General features: G+C 31.7%; 2 protein-coding genes across 2 annotated transcripts; one reads left to right on the top strand and one right to left on the bottom strand.

Annotated features, from left to right (window-relative positions):
• Positions 1–237: 237 nt before the first annotated feature.
• Positions 238–1,909, top strand: LOC129919592 (ruvB-like helicase 2). Its single transcript, XM_056000534.1, has 2 exons — positions 238–280; positions 343–1,909. The coding sequence occupies exon 2, from the start codon at positions 402–404 to the stop codon at positions 1,821–1,823; it is 1,422 nt and encodes a 473-aa protein (XP_055856509.1). The 5' UTR covers positions 238–280; positions 343–401; the 3' UTR covers positions 1,824–1,909.
• Positions 1,910–9,429: 7,520 nt separating this feature from the next.
• Positions 9,430–10,239, bottom strand: LOC129918557 (BET1 homolog). Its single transcript, XM_055999164.1, has 2 exons — positions 9,981–10,239; positions 9,430–9,919 (listed from the first exon to the last, which is right to left on the bottom strand). The coding sequence occupies exon 2, from the start codon at positions 9,870–9,872 to the stop codon at positions 9,525–9,527; it is 348 nt and encodes a 115-aa protein (XP_055855139.1). The 5' UTR covers positions 9,873–9,919; positions 9,981–10,239; the 3' UTR covers positions 9,430–9,524.
• Between the last annotated feature and the right edge of the window lie 5,984 nt (positions 10,240–16,223).

Raw genomic sequence — 16,223 nt, 5'->3', positions numbered from 1 at the left:
TACGCGAGCTTATCAATCGAAATCGGTGAGTTAAATTCCTGATCCGCGGCTGTTCAACTAGCTTGACGAAAAATAATATACCTATTTTCTTTAAAAAATATAAACACTCCATTTTTAAACACATCTAGACTCTGTATTAAAAGAAATATAAATGGCTATTGGCATCACTTCAAATAATTTCATTTCCAACTGTACCATCTGTCAAACTACAAACTGTCACACAAAAACCCATCACGCTTTCTGCCGGCCCAACGTTTATTTCCCATATTTTCCGATCAAAGTAATTATTTTATTTACGTCTCCAAGGAAACATTCTAGAACTTTTCTTTCATTAATTCTAAGAAAAAACCTACAATTCCATCAATTACAAAACAATTTCAATTATAAAAATAAAATCCATAATGACCGAAGAAAAAATCGAAGTTCGCGATGTAACTCGCATCGAACGAATTGGCGCCCACTCTCACATCCGTGGACTCGGTCTGGATGACGTCCTCGAAGCCCGTGCCGTCTCACAAGGTATGGTTGGTCAAAAAGACGCCCGCCGAGCGGCCGGCGTTGTCGTTCAAATGGTTCGTGAAGGTAAAATTGCCGGCCGTTGTATTTTACTTGCCGGAGAACCAAGTACCGGCAAAACTGCCATTGCCGTTGGAATGGCACAAGCTTTGGGTACAGAAACTCCATTTACTAGCATGTCAGGCTCTGAGATATATTCTTTAGAAATGAGTAAAACAGAAGCATTGTCACAAGCTTTAAGAAAAAGTATTGGCGTACGAATTAAAGAAGAAACTGAAATAATTGAAGGGGAAGTTGTTGAGATACAAATTGATCGTCCCGCTACGGGAACTGGTCAAAAGATAGGCAAGGTCACTCTGAAAACAACAGAGATGGAAACTAATTATGATTTGGGTAATAAAATCATTGAATGTTTTATGAAAGAGAAAATACAAGCTGGCGATGTTATAACCATTGACAAAGCTTCTGGAAAGGTTTCCAAACTGGGAAGAAGCTTTACTCGGGCTCGGGACTATGACGCCACTGGCGCACAAACTCGATTTGTTCAGTGTCCCGAGGGCGAGCTTCAGAAGCGTAAAGAAGTTGTCCATACGGTGACTTTGCATGAAATTGATGTCATTAATTCGAGGACACATGGATTTCTTGCTCTTTTCTCAGGAGACACTGGAGAGATTAAGCAAGAAATTCGTGACCAGATTAATAATAAAGTCATGGAATGGCGTGAAGAGGGTAAAGCTGAGATTAATCCGGGGGTTCTTTTTATCGACGAAGTCCACATGTTGGATATTGAATGCTTTTCTTATTTGAATCGAGCTTTGGAGAGTGATATGGCTCCGGTGGTTATAATGGCCACTAATCGGGGAATCACCCGCATCCGGGGAACCAATTACCGAAGTCCCCATGGAATTCCAATCGACTTACTCGATAGAATGATAATTATCCGCACTGTTCAATATTCCGAAAAAGAAATCAAAGAGATTTTACGAATTCGATGTGAGGAAGAAGATTGTTTAATGCACCCGGATGCATTGACAATACTCACTCGAATTGCAATTGATACAAGTTTGAGATATGCTATACAACTTATTACAACGGCTAATTTGGTTTGTAGACGTCGCAAGGCAACAGAAGTTACTACAATGGATGTTAAGAAAGTTTATTCATTGTTTTTGGATGAACATCGATCGAGTCAGATATTAAAGGAATATCAGGATGAGTATATGTTTAATGAGATTGCTGAGGAGCCGAAAACGGAGCCGGTTGCGACTACTGGCAATGCTCAGCCGATGGATTGTGGGGATTATTAGAGACCCTTTTTTCGAGAGGGATTCCTTAGTTTGTAGTTTCTGTTTCTTAAACAATAAATAAAATAAGATTCTTTTTTTTTCTGAAATTTTGAGTTTTTTATTCAAAGTCAATGATAAGACATCAGTCTTGATTATATATTTTGCTTATCTTTTACTTCGACGAACTGTGATTTTTGATGCTAAAACTTGACCAAGCGTTTTTGTGACTACGATAAAAATTTCTTGCGACTGCCTTTATTTTTGTCTTTCATTCATAACACAGCTATGAAGCTATGTTTCCAATACAACGGAACAAATAATAATTAATACAATTATTACAAAAACAAAAAAAAAACGAAACAAATCTATGCACTGCATAGCAAGGTTGTAGATGAATAAACCAAACTATACTTTTCCAATGTTTTTTGGTAGACTGAACTTGAATCCGATAACAGAAATGTTCTTTCAGCCTTTGTTTTCGAAATACTACCGTTAGAAAATGCAAAAAACCGTTTTTAAAAACTATTTTTAAGGTCTACGATTCAAATTTAAAAAAAGAAGCTCTAAAACGAATATCATTTTTGGCAGCCAATTTTAAAAGAAATTATATTTAATGTTATGAAAACATAAAGTAAAGCATCTTAATGCTTAGTTACTAATTAAAAACCTTTTTGTTTACAATTATAATAAAAAATATAGTAAATACTTTTACATATCTGTATTTATAAATTAAATTATAGGATGGAACTTAAAAAATTTAAAGCCAAAATACACTAAATATCTGAATTCTGTGATCCCATGTTGAAAAAAAGTTGAGTTTATTTAAATTAACGAAGTTTAAGACTAGGCGCACACATCGATTTTAGTCGCGCGATTATTCAGTCGCAAAAATGGATCACATGGATTTCAATGCCTGTGAACACACATGCTTCCCGCGATTGAAAATTTGAAAATTGTGTCTACAGTCATTGAAATTCTTGTCATCTAATTAGCGACTGAATAATCACGCGATCAAAATCGCATGTGTGCGCCTAGCCTAAATGTCACTGAAAAAAAACACCCATTTTTGAGCCTCCACTTAATAGCTTGATGTACATATAAGCTATCGCATTTATTATAAGATGTTGCCGTTTAAAACAAAATTTAGTTATGACCACCTTTTGGTATGAAAAACCACACTGTGCGACAATTTACTTCGACAGTCTGTGTTTACAGTCTTCTTCAGGGCTAATTATTAAAAAAAAAAAATTATTAAAATAAATGCTAAAAATCTAATAACTATACATACTTACAGAGTATTATTCTGTCCTCTAATCTTAAGAACTTCTAGCTTTGTTTTAATTAGTTATGATTTTCAATATATATAGCGGATAGCTATGTCAAACAAACACAACGGGACCCACCACTAAAACCAATTTTCTATAGAAAGAAGCTGCTTCTAAGTTCTAACCTATGTTATAACTTTAGACTGGAAGGCTGAAAGGGGCTTTCAAAATTGTGCAGCAAATGTTCTATAAAGATTAGCCTTGCCCTTTTTTTGTTGACAGGTATAATGTTGACTGTAACTTGGATTTAACCACTTTACCTAAAGTAGATATTTTTTAACGTTTTAAAATGAATGGCCAAAAACAGATTTTATAAAAGACACGAGGATATCTGTGAAAATAATATTAATAAACAATGTTTATTTAACACCTTACACTTGATGTTATTATTATGTAATTACAGGTGAATTAAAGGCAAAACTCAATGAATGTCAGCCTAGTGATGACTGTTTAGAACTGCTTCAGTTGGCTTTGTTTTTTGTTGGAGTCCAAATGGGAACGTTTTGCTCTATAGGGCAAGTATTGGTTTCGTGTCGAAAAAAAAAAATTGAGGTTTTAATCAAAACCAACTTGACGATGATGGAGAACTCCGAATAAGCGGGCCTCGCAATTCCGTCCATCTGTACACGTTTCCACAGCCTAAACGGGTGGATGGTTTTCCTTCAAATTTGTACTCGCTTAGAAAGGGTACCTCCCTTACAATTTTTTCAATTTATACCAAATATCTCGAAAACGCCTCTAACGATTTTGATTAAACTTTTCAGACGAAATATTTAAAGCAATTGCAATAAAACTGCATTTTTCGTTTTTCTCAAAAAAGTGTACCTCCCATACAAATTTTTCAAATCATACCAAAGAACGCGAAAACGACTCTAACGATTTTGATTAATCTTTGCAGACGTAATATTTAAAGCAATTGCAATTAAACTGCATTTTAAGGTTTTCCAAAAAAGAATCAAATAACAAAAAAAATTTTTCATTGAAGAAAATTTTGCCCTATGTAAATGTTGGTTCTTTCCCAACATCAACAAAATTTCTTTAAAATTTATATAGAGCCAATATACAACTAAACTAACATAAAAGTGTTTTAAACTGCAAGAGCAAATACGTGCGACCCCAGTCGTGCATTTTATTTTTTTTGATATCTTTGTTTTATATTTTTGACCGTTAAGTTTGAAACGCCTTTTAGTAACTTTCAAAAAGAAGGAGGTTCTCAATTCGTAAGTATTTTTTAATTTATTTTTTCTTGAATGTAAGGCTGATTTTGAAATTTCAAAGCCAATTTTACTCTGCCCTAATGCTTCTATTTTAGTTAAAATTATACGAGAAGCATTTCGATCAGATACCTTACATCAATCTATAACATACAAAGTTTCATTGTTAACAGAGTTTGCACCTCAGCTCCTTTTTTAGGTCAGTACTGAAAATTTAAATTGAACATAATATAGTGTTTTTTTTAAGTAAGACTAAACAAATTTAGCATCTGAATTATGTGTAATAACACTACCTTTAATTTAATAATAAAAAGTAAAAATAAAAAAAAAATGTAAAACAGTGAAAAAACTTTGGAACTTTTAGCGAGTGTCGTCACCATTTAGCCTTATGCAATCGAGCTGAAATTTAGGCTATCTACCGTTAGAAAATGCAAAAAACCGTTTTTAAAAACTATTTTTAAGGTCTACGATTCAAATTTTAAAAAAAGAAGCTCTAAAACGAATATCATTTTTGGCAGCCAATTTTAAAAGAAATTATATTTAATGTTATGAAAGCATAAAGTAAAGCATCTTAATGCTTAGTTACTAATTAAAAACCTTTTTGTTTACAATTATAATAAAAAATATAGTAAATACTTTTACATATCTGTATTTATAAATTAAATTATAGGATGGAACTTAAAAAATTTAAAGCCAAAATACACTAAATATCTGAATTCTGTGATCCCATGTTGAAAAAAAGTTGAGTTTATTTAAATTAACGAAGTTTAAGACTAGGCGCACACATCGATTTTAGTCGCGCGATTATTCAGTCGCAAAAATGGATCACATGGATTTCAATGCCTGTGAACACACATGCTTCCCGCGATTGAAAATTTGAAAATTGTGTCTACAGTCATTGAAATTCTTGTCATCTAATTAGCGACTGAATAATCACGCGATCAAAATCGCATGTGTGCGCCTAGCCTAAATGTCACTGAAAAAAAACACCCATTTTTGAGCCTCCACTTAATAGCTTGATGTACATATAAGCTATCGCATTTATTATAAGATGTTGCCGTTTAAAACAAAATTTAGTTATGACCACCTTTTGGTATGAAAAACCACACTGTGCGACAATTTACTTCGACAGTCTGTGTTTACAGTCTTCTTCAGGGCTAATTATTAAAAAAAAAAAATTATTAAAATAAATGCTAAAAATCTAATAACTATACATACTTACAGAGTATTATTCTGTCCTCTAATCTTAAGAACTTCTAGCTTTGTTTTAATTAGTTATGATTTTCAATATATATAGCGGATAGCTATGTCAAACAAACACAACGGGACCCACCACTAAAACCAATTTTCTATAGAAAGAAGCTGCTTCTAAGTTCTAACCTATGTTATAACTTTAGACTGGAAGGCTGAAAGGGGCTTTCAAAATTGTGCAGCAAATGTTCTATAAAGATTAGCCTTGCCCTTTTTTTGTTGACAGGTATAATGTTGACTGTAACTTGGATTTAACCACTTTACCTAAAGTAGATATTTTTTAACGTTTTAAAATGAATGGCCAAAAACAGATTTTATAAAAGACACGAGGATATCTGTGAAAATAATATTAATAAACAATGTTTATTTAACACCTTACACTTGATGTTATTATTATGTAATTACAGGTGAATTAAAGGCAAAACTCAATGAATGTCAGCCTAGTGATGACTGTTTAGAACTGCTTCAGTTGGCTTTGTTTTTTGTTGGAGTCCAAATGGGAACGTTTTGCTCTATAGGGCAAGTATTGGTTTCGTGTCGAAAAAAAAAAATTGAGGTTTTAATCAAAACCAACTTGACGATGACGGAGAACTCCGAATAAGCGGGCCTCGCAATTCCGTCCATCTGTACACGTTTCCACAGCCTAAACGGGTGGATGGTTTTCCTTCAAATTTGTACTCGCTTAGAAAGGGTACCTCCCTTACAATTTTTTCAATTTATACCAAATATCTCGAAAACGCCTCTAACGATTTTGATTAAACTTTTCAGACGAAATATTTAAAGCAATTGCAATAAAACTGCATTTTTCGTTTTTCTCAAAAAAGTGTACCTCCCATACAAATTTTTCAAATCATACCAAAGAACGCGAAAACGACTCTAACGATTTTGATTAATCTTTGCAGACGTAATATTTAAAGCAATTGCAATTAAACTGCATTTTAAGGTTTTCCAAAAAAGAATCAAATAACAAAAAAAATTTTTCATTGAAGAAAATTTTGCCCTATGTAAATGTTGGTTCTTTCCCAACATCAACAAAATTTCTTTAAAATTTATATAGAGCCAATATACAACTAAACTAACATAAAAGTGTTTTAAACTGCAAGAGCAAATACGTGCGACCCCAGTCGTGCATTTTATTTTTTTTGATATCTTTGTTTTATATTTTTGACCGTTAAGTTTGAAACGCCTTTTAGTAACTTTCAAAAAGAAGGAGGTTCTCAATTCGTAAGTATTTTTTAATTTATTTTTTCTTGAATGTAAGGCTGATTTTGAAATTTCAAAGCCAATTTTACTCTGCCCTAATGCTTCTATTTTAGTTAAAATTATACGAGAAGCATTTCGATCAGATACCTTACATCAATCTATAACATACAAAGTTTCATTGTTAACAGAGTTTGCACCTCAGCTCCTTTTTTAGGTCAGTACTGAAAATTTAAATTGAACATAATATAGTGTTTTTTTTAAGTAAGACTAAACAAATTTAGCATCTGAATTATGTGTAATAACACTACCTTTAATTTAATAATAAAAAGTAAAAATAAAAAAAAAATGTAAAACAGTGAAAAAACTTTGGAACTTTTAGCGAGTGTCGTCACCATTTAGCCTTATGCAATCGAGCTGAAATTTAGGCTATCTACCGTTAGAAAATGCAAAAAACCGTTTTTAAAAACTATTTTTAAGGTCTACGATTCAAATTTTAAAAAAAGAAGCTCTAAAACGAATATCATTTTTGGCAGCCAATTTTAAAAGAAATTATATTTAATGTTATGAAAGCATAAAGTAAAGCATCTTAATGCTTAGTTACTAATTAAAAACCTTTTTGTTTACAATTATAATAAAAAATATAGTAAATACTTTTACATATCTGTATTTATAAATTAAATTATAGGATGGAACTTAAAAAATTTAAAGCCAAAATACACTAAATATCTAAATTCTGTGATCCCATGTTGAAAAAAAGTTGAGTTTATTTAAATTAACGAAGTTTAAGGCTAGGCGCACACATGCGATTATTCAGTCGCAAAAATGGATCACATGGATTTCAATGCCTGTGAACACACACATGCTTCCCGCGATTAAAAATTTGAAAATTGTGTCTACAGTCATTGAAATTCTTGTCATCTAATTAGCTAAAACCAACTAAAACCAATTTTCTATAGAAAGAAGCTGCTTCTAAGTTCTAACCTATGTTATAACTTTAGACTGGAAGGCTGAAAGGAGCTTTCAAAATTGTGCAGCAAATGTTCTATAAAGATTTGCCTTGCCCTTTTTTTGTTGACAGGTACATATAATGTTGACTGTAACTTGGATTTAACCACTTTACCTAAAGTAGATATTTTTTAACGTTTTAAAATGAATGGCCAAAAACAGATTTTATAAAAGACACGAGGATATCCGTGAAAATAATATTAATAAACAATGTTTATTTAACACCTTACAGGTGAATTAAAGGCAAAACTCAATGAATGTCAGCCTAGTGATGACTGTTTAGAACTGCTTCAGTTGGCTTTGTTTTTTGTTGGAGTCCAAATGGGAACGTTTTGCTCTATAGGGCAAGTATTGGTTTCGTGTCGAAAAAAAAAATTGAGGTTTTAATCAAAACCAACTTGACGATGATGGAGAACTCCGAATAAGCGGGCCTCGCAATTCCGTCCATCTGTACACGTTTCCACAGCCTAAACGGGTGGATGGTTTTCCTTCAAATTTGTACTCGCTTAGAAAGGGTACCTCCCTTACAATTTTTTCAATTTATACCAAATATCTCGAAAACGCCTCTAACGATTTTGATTAAACTTTTCAGACGAAATATTTAAAGCAATTGCAATAAAACTGCATTTTTCGTTTTTCTCAAAAAAGTGTACCTCCCATACAAATTTTTCAAATCATACCAAAGAACGCGAAAACGACTCTAACGATTTTGATTAATCTTTGCAGACGTAATATTTAAAGCAATTGCAATTAAACTGCATTTTAAGGTTTTCCAAAAAAGAATCAAATAACAAAAAAAAATTTTCATTGAAGAAAATTTTGCCCTATGTAAATGTTGGTTCTTTCCCAACATCAACAAAATTTCTTTAAAATTTATATAGAGCCAATATACAACTAAACTAACATAAAAGTGTTTTAAACTGCAAGAGCAAGTACGTGCGACCCCAGTCGTGCATTTTATTTTTTTTGATATCTTCGTTTTATATTTTTGACCGTTAAGTTTGAAACGCCTTTTAGTAACTTTCAAAAAGAAGGAGGTTCTCAATTCGTAAGTATTTTTTAATTTATTTTTTCTTGAATGTAAGGCTGATTTTGAAATTTAAAAGCCAATTTTACTCTGCCCTAATGCTTCTATTTTAGTTAAAATTATACGAGAAGCATTTTGATCAGATACCTTACATTAATCTATAACATACAAAGTTTCATTGTTAACAGAGTTTGCACCTCAGCTCCTTTTTTAGGTCAGTACTAAAAATTTAAATTGAACATAATATAGTTTTTTTTTAAGTAAGACTAAACAAATTTAGCATCTGAATTATGTGTAATAACACTACCTTTAATTTAATAATAAAAAGTAAAAATAAAAAAAAAATGTAAAACAGTGAAAAAACTTTGGAACTTTTAGCGAGTGTCGTCAGCATTTATGCAATCGAGCTGAAATTTAGGCTATCTAAAAATATGCAAAGCTGAACATTTTATGGTGTTCCCCCAAAAAGAATTTGACGAAACAACATTTCTATGAGAGTTGCGGTCACTCTAATAGACACGTTCCAGACGTCGACGAAGATTTGAGATTTAATAAAGACCTAAAGCCCGCTAAGGATTTAATAAAGTAACATTCTTTTTTCGGAAACTTTGAGTTTTATTTTTATTTTATAAAAACAGAAAACCTTGTAAATAAATTGATTTAACCCCTTCTCGTCGCTCTGAGAGCAACTTGATCATCACTTTAGTTTTATCACAACGTAAAGCAGAAAGAAGACAAATAAAACAAATAGAAACATATAACACATATGTTTGGTTCCGCCGTGTTTCCCCAGGCGAATGACTCGTGTCATTGTTGTGCCCAAAAAGCCACCAGTTCTGTCCATGTCATCGTCAATTCCACGCACCAATTTGTCTTGGTAACGAACTTCATTGCCAATGTCAATTGTGAGTGATTTGAGAGCGCCGATTTTTTGTTGTAATTCAGCGGCAGCTCTTTCGTTTTCTTCTTCGAGGGAATCTTGATTTAGACGACTTGGACCGGGATTTTGAGGAAGCGGTTGGTAGGAGTAATTCGTTCGACGCATATTGGTAGTTTTGTGTGAAGCCAGTTTGATGGAATGTGGCCTTTGAACTGGAGGAAATTATGAAAATCTTTTTTGATTTCGAAATGTTTTCTTGTTTATGACACGTACCTGTTAATTTGTTATCGTATGTTTATGTTTTGATTCGATTGTTGGGTTTAATTGGAATTGATTTGTCAAGAGTTGTAGTGAGTTAGAATTTTGGAATTAAACTCATTGCAAGTGTAAGATATTTATGATTGTTAATCTATTGAGAAATTATTAAAAAAAGAAATTTTTTGTTTTCGATTTCAATTGATTTTGACAATCTTCTGTTTTTTTTATTTTTTTTTGTTGTAAATTAATTCCACTTCATTTATGTGTGTGTTGGCAGTTGTCAAAAATAAGATTCATTCACAGTTGAAAAAGTAGGTACGGGTTACAATGATTGGTAATAGGTTTGGGCATTGGATTAGAATTTTGGGGATGTGTTCGTAAGGTGGAGTTTTGATTTGCACGTTTTTTTTTTGTTTTTGATCCCAAATTTTTCGATCGGAAATTACATAATACCCTTCAAGCAAACAAGTCCGACCTCGGTCCGAATGTATGGACATTTTAATCACCGCGGAGCCGATTTTATATGTATGGTTTTTTCACCACGATTTCTCCTTCGACTTTGTGTTCATACACAAAAACTTGCAAGTGTGTGAGTGCAACCACGCTTTTCTCGGTCGGAAGTCGGAGTGTCTTTTCTGAACTCCGTTTTCTTGCTTGAAGGGTAGCAATGTTCCTTTGGGAGGTGCTAAAGTACTACTAGTAGTTCATGGTATAAGAAGACAAGGTATGATTTTTTTTTACAAAAAAAAAACATCTACTAGTTGTAAACTACCACCTCCAATGGAACAGGGCTATATAATATTCTTAGAGGATATAATATATGGAGTGCTTGTTCCAATACCTAATACATTGTAACGCCATATGCATGGATAGGGGTCACTGCCTTCGTTTTTCAGTGCGAGTCCGGTTCCGCAGCTGTAAATAGACACGCTTGTTGATGACAGCCATCAAATGAAAATAAAATGGAGACATATGCACTCATCGAAAAACTTAAAGAAACTAGAGCCCCCTATAAAAGCTTCCTCTAATATTTGTTTTTATTGGGTTTGTTTGCTATCTTTTTATTTTATATCTGTCAAATTTAAGAAGAACATGAAAACAAACACAATTGGATCCATTTGTATTGCATTTTCACTAGTTTAAATTTAAGAAATGTATGTTTATAGGTTTTATAGCCTTGGGCCGAATCACGGCATACGTTCGTCTACGTATGGTTGCTATGTGTCCCTATCTTTTTCTACTGATTAAATAGAGAAAGCAATATAGTCAAAACGTTAACATATGATCGTAATCGTGTGCCATGATTCGACCCCTGTTTTCACGAGAGTATCAAAATGGTATAGAAAAACAAATTTAATTTGAACTGTCCCAATTTTTTTATGAATAGGTTAAACTCTGGATTTTCAAATTAATATATAGTAAGATATCTTAGAAGGAGCTTAGTAGACAACTATGAATACTACCCATAGAATTCAGATAAATATTCAGTGTGTTCCTTTGGACTTAAGTACCTGACTAACAATTTTGCTTCTATAAAGCTTTATAGAAGCAAAATTGTTAGTTTGGTATCTACTGCTAAGTACTTTTGGCTGTGTTCAACTCCATTTATTCCATAGATAAATGTCTTTGAGTCCAAAGGAACACAGCCATTAAAGTGAGCTTTAAATTTGATTACACTGCCCAACACACAAAAATTTTCCAGAAAGTTGTTTATCATTTCTAACTAAATTTAGGGTGCTGATTCCAAAAACAACATTAGTTTTTTTTCTAGCAGCTCTAGTTATTAAATTATTCATAAAAAAAAGGCATAGAAATTCATACAATTTTTTTTCGTTAAATGTTTTTTTATTAAATTTTGTTTGTTTGTATTTTTTCGTAACTAACTGAACCGAATTTCAATACGTTCGAAATAAATTTTTCCAGCAAAACTTTAAAAACGCTTGTAATAATAAAATCTAAAAAAAAATTTTATGAAATCACCCCAAAAATGTGAAAAATGAAAATATCTAGAAAACTAGAGCTCCTAAAATGCAATAAGTGTGATTTTTTGGCTAAGAGAACCCAAATGCATTAGGTTCTACAAAAAATTTTCTGGAAAATGTTAAAACAGTTAAAAAAAGCATAACTTTAAAATTAGTTTGAAATTACCCCAAAAATGTGGAAAACTTAAATATTTAAAAATAAAGCTCCTAGAAGTACATAAATGAATGTGAAAATTCTAATAAACGCTCAAAATAAGGAAAACTGAAAAAAATAGTATGAATAGAAAATTCTCCAAATATGAAAAATTAAATATTTGAAAAATTAGAGCTGCTAGAAAGAAACCAATATCGTCGGTGAAACCAGAAAAGTGTGTAACTCCAAATTTTCTGAAAATTAGATTTGAATGCCATCTGTTAGACAAACCAAATATCTACCGTTCCTTAAACTCAGAATCCCCTTAAAATTCATAGTTTTTATTTTATTAGCAAATTAGAAAATGAAAACTCATAGAAATGCCTTCAAAACGATTTTGTTTTTTTGCTCTCCTATAAAATTTGCTAAAATGGAGTTACACACTTTTCTGGTTTCACCGACGATATGATTTTTGAGCTTACTGAACCCAAATCTATATATAATCACTTTTATCAAAAAACAAAACCGACTTTCATAGATCAAAACTGAGTTTTATGCTATTTCTAATAGTTTCTATGACCAGAACTGAACGAAGTTGAAATGGGACCACACTGCAACCAGCTTTCCAATACAAAATTGGTTTACTCAGTCCAAAAAAAAAAAAAAAATACAGACGAATTTTGGAAGTCGGTAAAAATTAGATATTATAAATCTTTCTGGAAAATTTTAAAAAGTTGAAAATTGTTGGCCAGGAGTGTTATTAGTATAAAAATGAAAGCCTAGTACGCAGATTGCGCTTAATTTTTAGATCCCATACAAAGTTCTCTCAAAATTTGTACCGATCTAAAATTGAATCTAGTATCTTAGCCGAATTGTGCACAGCTCCAGTTAAAAAATTATATTTTCGTTTCAAACGGAAAAAAATGTTTGCGAAAAATTAGTGCGATCTGCGTACCTACAAGGCTAAAAGGTTTTGTTTTTTATTAGGAATTTAAGGAAGTCGCAGTTGAAACTTAATTACATATAAAATCTATGCCATGGGAATTACAAATAAAATAAGTCTATACATTTTTGCACGTAAAGTCTAGTACGCAACTGAAGCGAAACGAAAATTTCCATACAAAAATAGAAAACGAAATCTTGAATGTAACTTTATCTTGATTGAAAGTAGGTTCATTTTGACTTGGGTTGTATTAGCCTTTTTGGCTAATACCCCCTTTTTGGCTAATACCACCTTTTTGGTCCGGACCACCAAAATATTGTTTTGTCACCCAAACTACATATATGTACAAAGTTTCAATTCGATACGATAAGAGTGGAAGTGGGTCAAAATCAAGTTCTAAGATTTTAGTTAAAAGTCGTCGCATCTTCGCGTGCGTCGGCGGAAAGCAAAACTGTGATATGTCCTTAACAAATCCTATATGGAGTTAGAACAATTTTGTTTTCCGCAGACTTAACTTAACTTCAAGAAATCAAGTAAAACTTCTCTACATCCCTGACACAGTAGTGTCTTCTTGCTGCTCAGTTAAAATTTCAATCTATTCGCATCCAAAAAGTACAAACAAAAAGATGAGTTTTAAAAGTACTAGGGTCAATGTGGGTAAATGTAAACAGGGGTAAATGAAAACATGGCTCATAACAAGCTTCAGTTAAATCTATTTGATGCATACATAAGTACAAATCGCGGACGCATGTATCTTTTAACTTATACGTCAAGCTCATTGCTGTCAAGAGAGAATTCATTCGACGAGCGTATTTTCCGTGAAAGATAATTTTTTGAAGTGCCAAACAAGCCGTTAGTCTTTCAGAAAAATTAAATATTTTTGCAGATTCAATTAAGTCAGTATAATTTGCAAATACTTTTTTGTTTTTAATTTTGATGTAGATTCTATGTGATACAAGCAAATTTTAAAATACAGGACATTTATGTCGATTTGCATGTGTTTACATTTACCCCAGAATATTTTTCATAATGGGTAAATGTAAACAACGTATTCTGGGGGTAAATATAAACATACATTCTTGGTGAAATTATTGGTTTTAATAAAAATAACGTATTTTTAGTCAATTACTATTGCTAAAGTGCCGCGGAGTCACATTTTAAAGTAGCCAACACCATCATTTTTAGTGGAAAATCGGTCTTTGACGTAAAAAAACAAAAAATATGACTTTCAGAGCTGTTCAGGATGCATATTGGGCGCCTATATAAAGAATCAAAGGAAGAAAACAAAAACTTTTATTGGAATTTGAAAAAGTTTTTGTCAAATACCTTCTTGAACGTTTTTTCAAGTTGTTATTCATATGATAAAGAGGAAATTCTAAATTTTAAACCACCGTTTACATTTACCCCGAATTTGTAAAAAAACACAAACTTGGTGGGGTATTTGTAAACATGCCATATTTGACAGTAATTAAAACAATTTGAGAAATATTTGTTTATATTTATAAAGAAGAATTGCCATCATTTCATATTTGCATTTGAAGATAACTGTTAAGTTGTTCCGTGAAAACATAAAAAAATCTAAAGTCGAAAGAAAAAAAAGACATGAAATTGTTTACATTTACCCACATTGACCCTATGGGTTAGGCCATCCAAGTTTTACGGACTATACATACAAATCATCATAATATCATGTCCAAGCGTTATTTCGGATTCTATTTTTACGAACCTTAAACTGGGCTTAAAGTAGGTATATAAGAAAAATTACACATAAACCACAGTGAAACTCTGCAAAACGCAGTACAGCTGAATAAAAGCTATAAGGTGGTAAAGCCTGAATTCCCAATAACTCTTATATGTATATTAGAGTGGGTCAAAAAAAAATCGAAATTCTTTTTTTTGATTTGGCACTCCGAAAAACCGATTGCTAGACCCCTCTAGAATATACACACCAAATATGAGCTCTTTATATTAATGGGAGCGTCCTCCGCTTTGCAATTTTCCATTTTTCATACAGCTTCTACTAAAAAAATATAATTTTTTTATTAATTGACTTTTTAGCAAATTTCTTTTCATATTCTTGTAGGAAATTGAAAAAAAGGCCTTATAGACTTTTTTCGTTTATCTAACTGTTGAATAGATATTTGAGGTCCAAAAATCGAGAAAATCTTTAAAAATTCGTTTTTTGTTCTTAATTTTGTAACAAATTGAAAAAATTATAATAATCAAACGCACAAGACATATTCTTGTAGGAAATATATTGCTCCACAAAAAAGGTCTTGTTAACTTTTTTCATTAATCTAACCATTTTAAAGATATTCGAGGTCAAAATTAATAAAAATTATAAAAACATTTTATATTTTAAAAAATTTTCCAGTTCACTGAAAACTCATTATTTTCAATTTAGCAAGATATTCTTGTAGGGGCTTAAACGTTCTACAAAAAATTCTTTGGCATCAAATTGATTGCTTTAACCGTTTAGAAGATATTCGTATCCAAATCGCAATGCATACGGGTCATAAGAAAACTATTGAAATCAGTGAGCATTGGTTCGGATACGAATATCTTCTAAACGGTTAAAGCAATCAATTTGATGCCAAGGAATTTTTTGTAGAACGTTTAAGCCCCTACAAGAATATATCTTGCTAATTTGAAAATAATGTTTTTCAGTGTTTATTTTTAAAGATTTTCTCGATTTTTGGACCTCAAATATCTATTGAACAGTTAGATAAACGAAAAAAGTGTATAAGGCCTTTTTTTCAATTTCCTACAAGAATATGAAAGGAAATTTGCTAAAAAGTTAATTAATAAAAAAATTATTTCTTTTTAGTAGAAGCTTGATGTAAAAATGGAAAATTGCAAAGCGGGACATTCCCATTAATATAAAGAGCTCATATTTGGTGTGTATATTCTAGAGGTGTCTAGAAATCGATTTTTCGGAGTACCAAATCAAAAAAAAAGAATTTCGATTTTTTTGACCCACCCTAATGTATATGTCAATGGTAATTCTATTGAATCTTCATTCAAAAATCCTTAACTAAATTTTTGTGGAAATGTAAAATTATTTTTCTTTAATTTGTTTTTTTTTTTTTTATAGCAGCTATGTCAAAATTACTCACGGTTCATAGAGTGTTCGTAGAAATATGTAAATGTATTTCAAATTAATGCATTCAACTCAAAAATGACTAATTTACTTTAAACAG

The sequence above is a fragment of the Episyrphus balteatus genome, chromosome 4, assembly GCF_945859705.1.
Source record: "Episyrphus balteatus chromosome 4, idEpiBalt1.1, whole genome shotgun sequence".
NCBI classification, from domain to species: domain Eukaryota; kingdom Metazoa; phylum Arthropoda; class Insecta; order Diptera; family Syrphidae; genus Episyrphus; species Episyrphus balteatus.
This window is presented reverse-complemented; position numbering and strand designations above follow the sequence as displayed.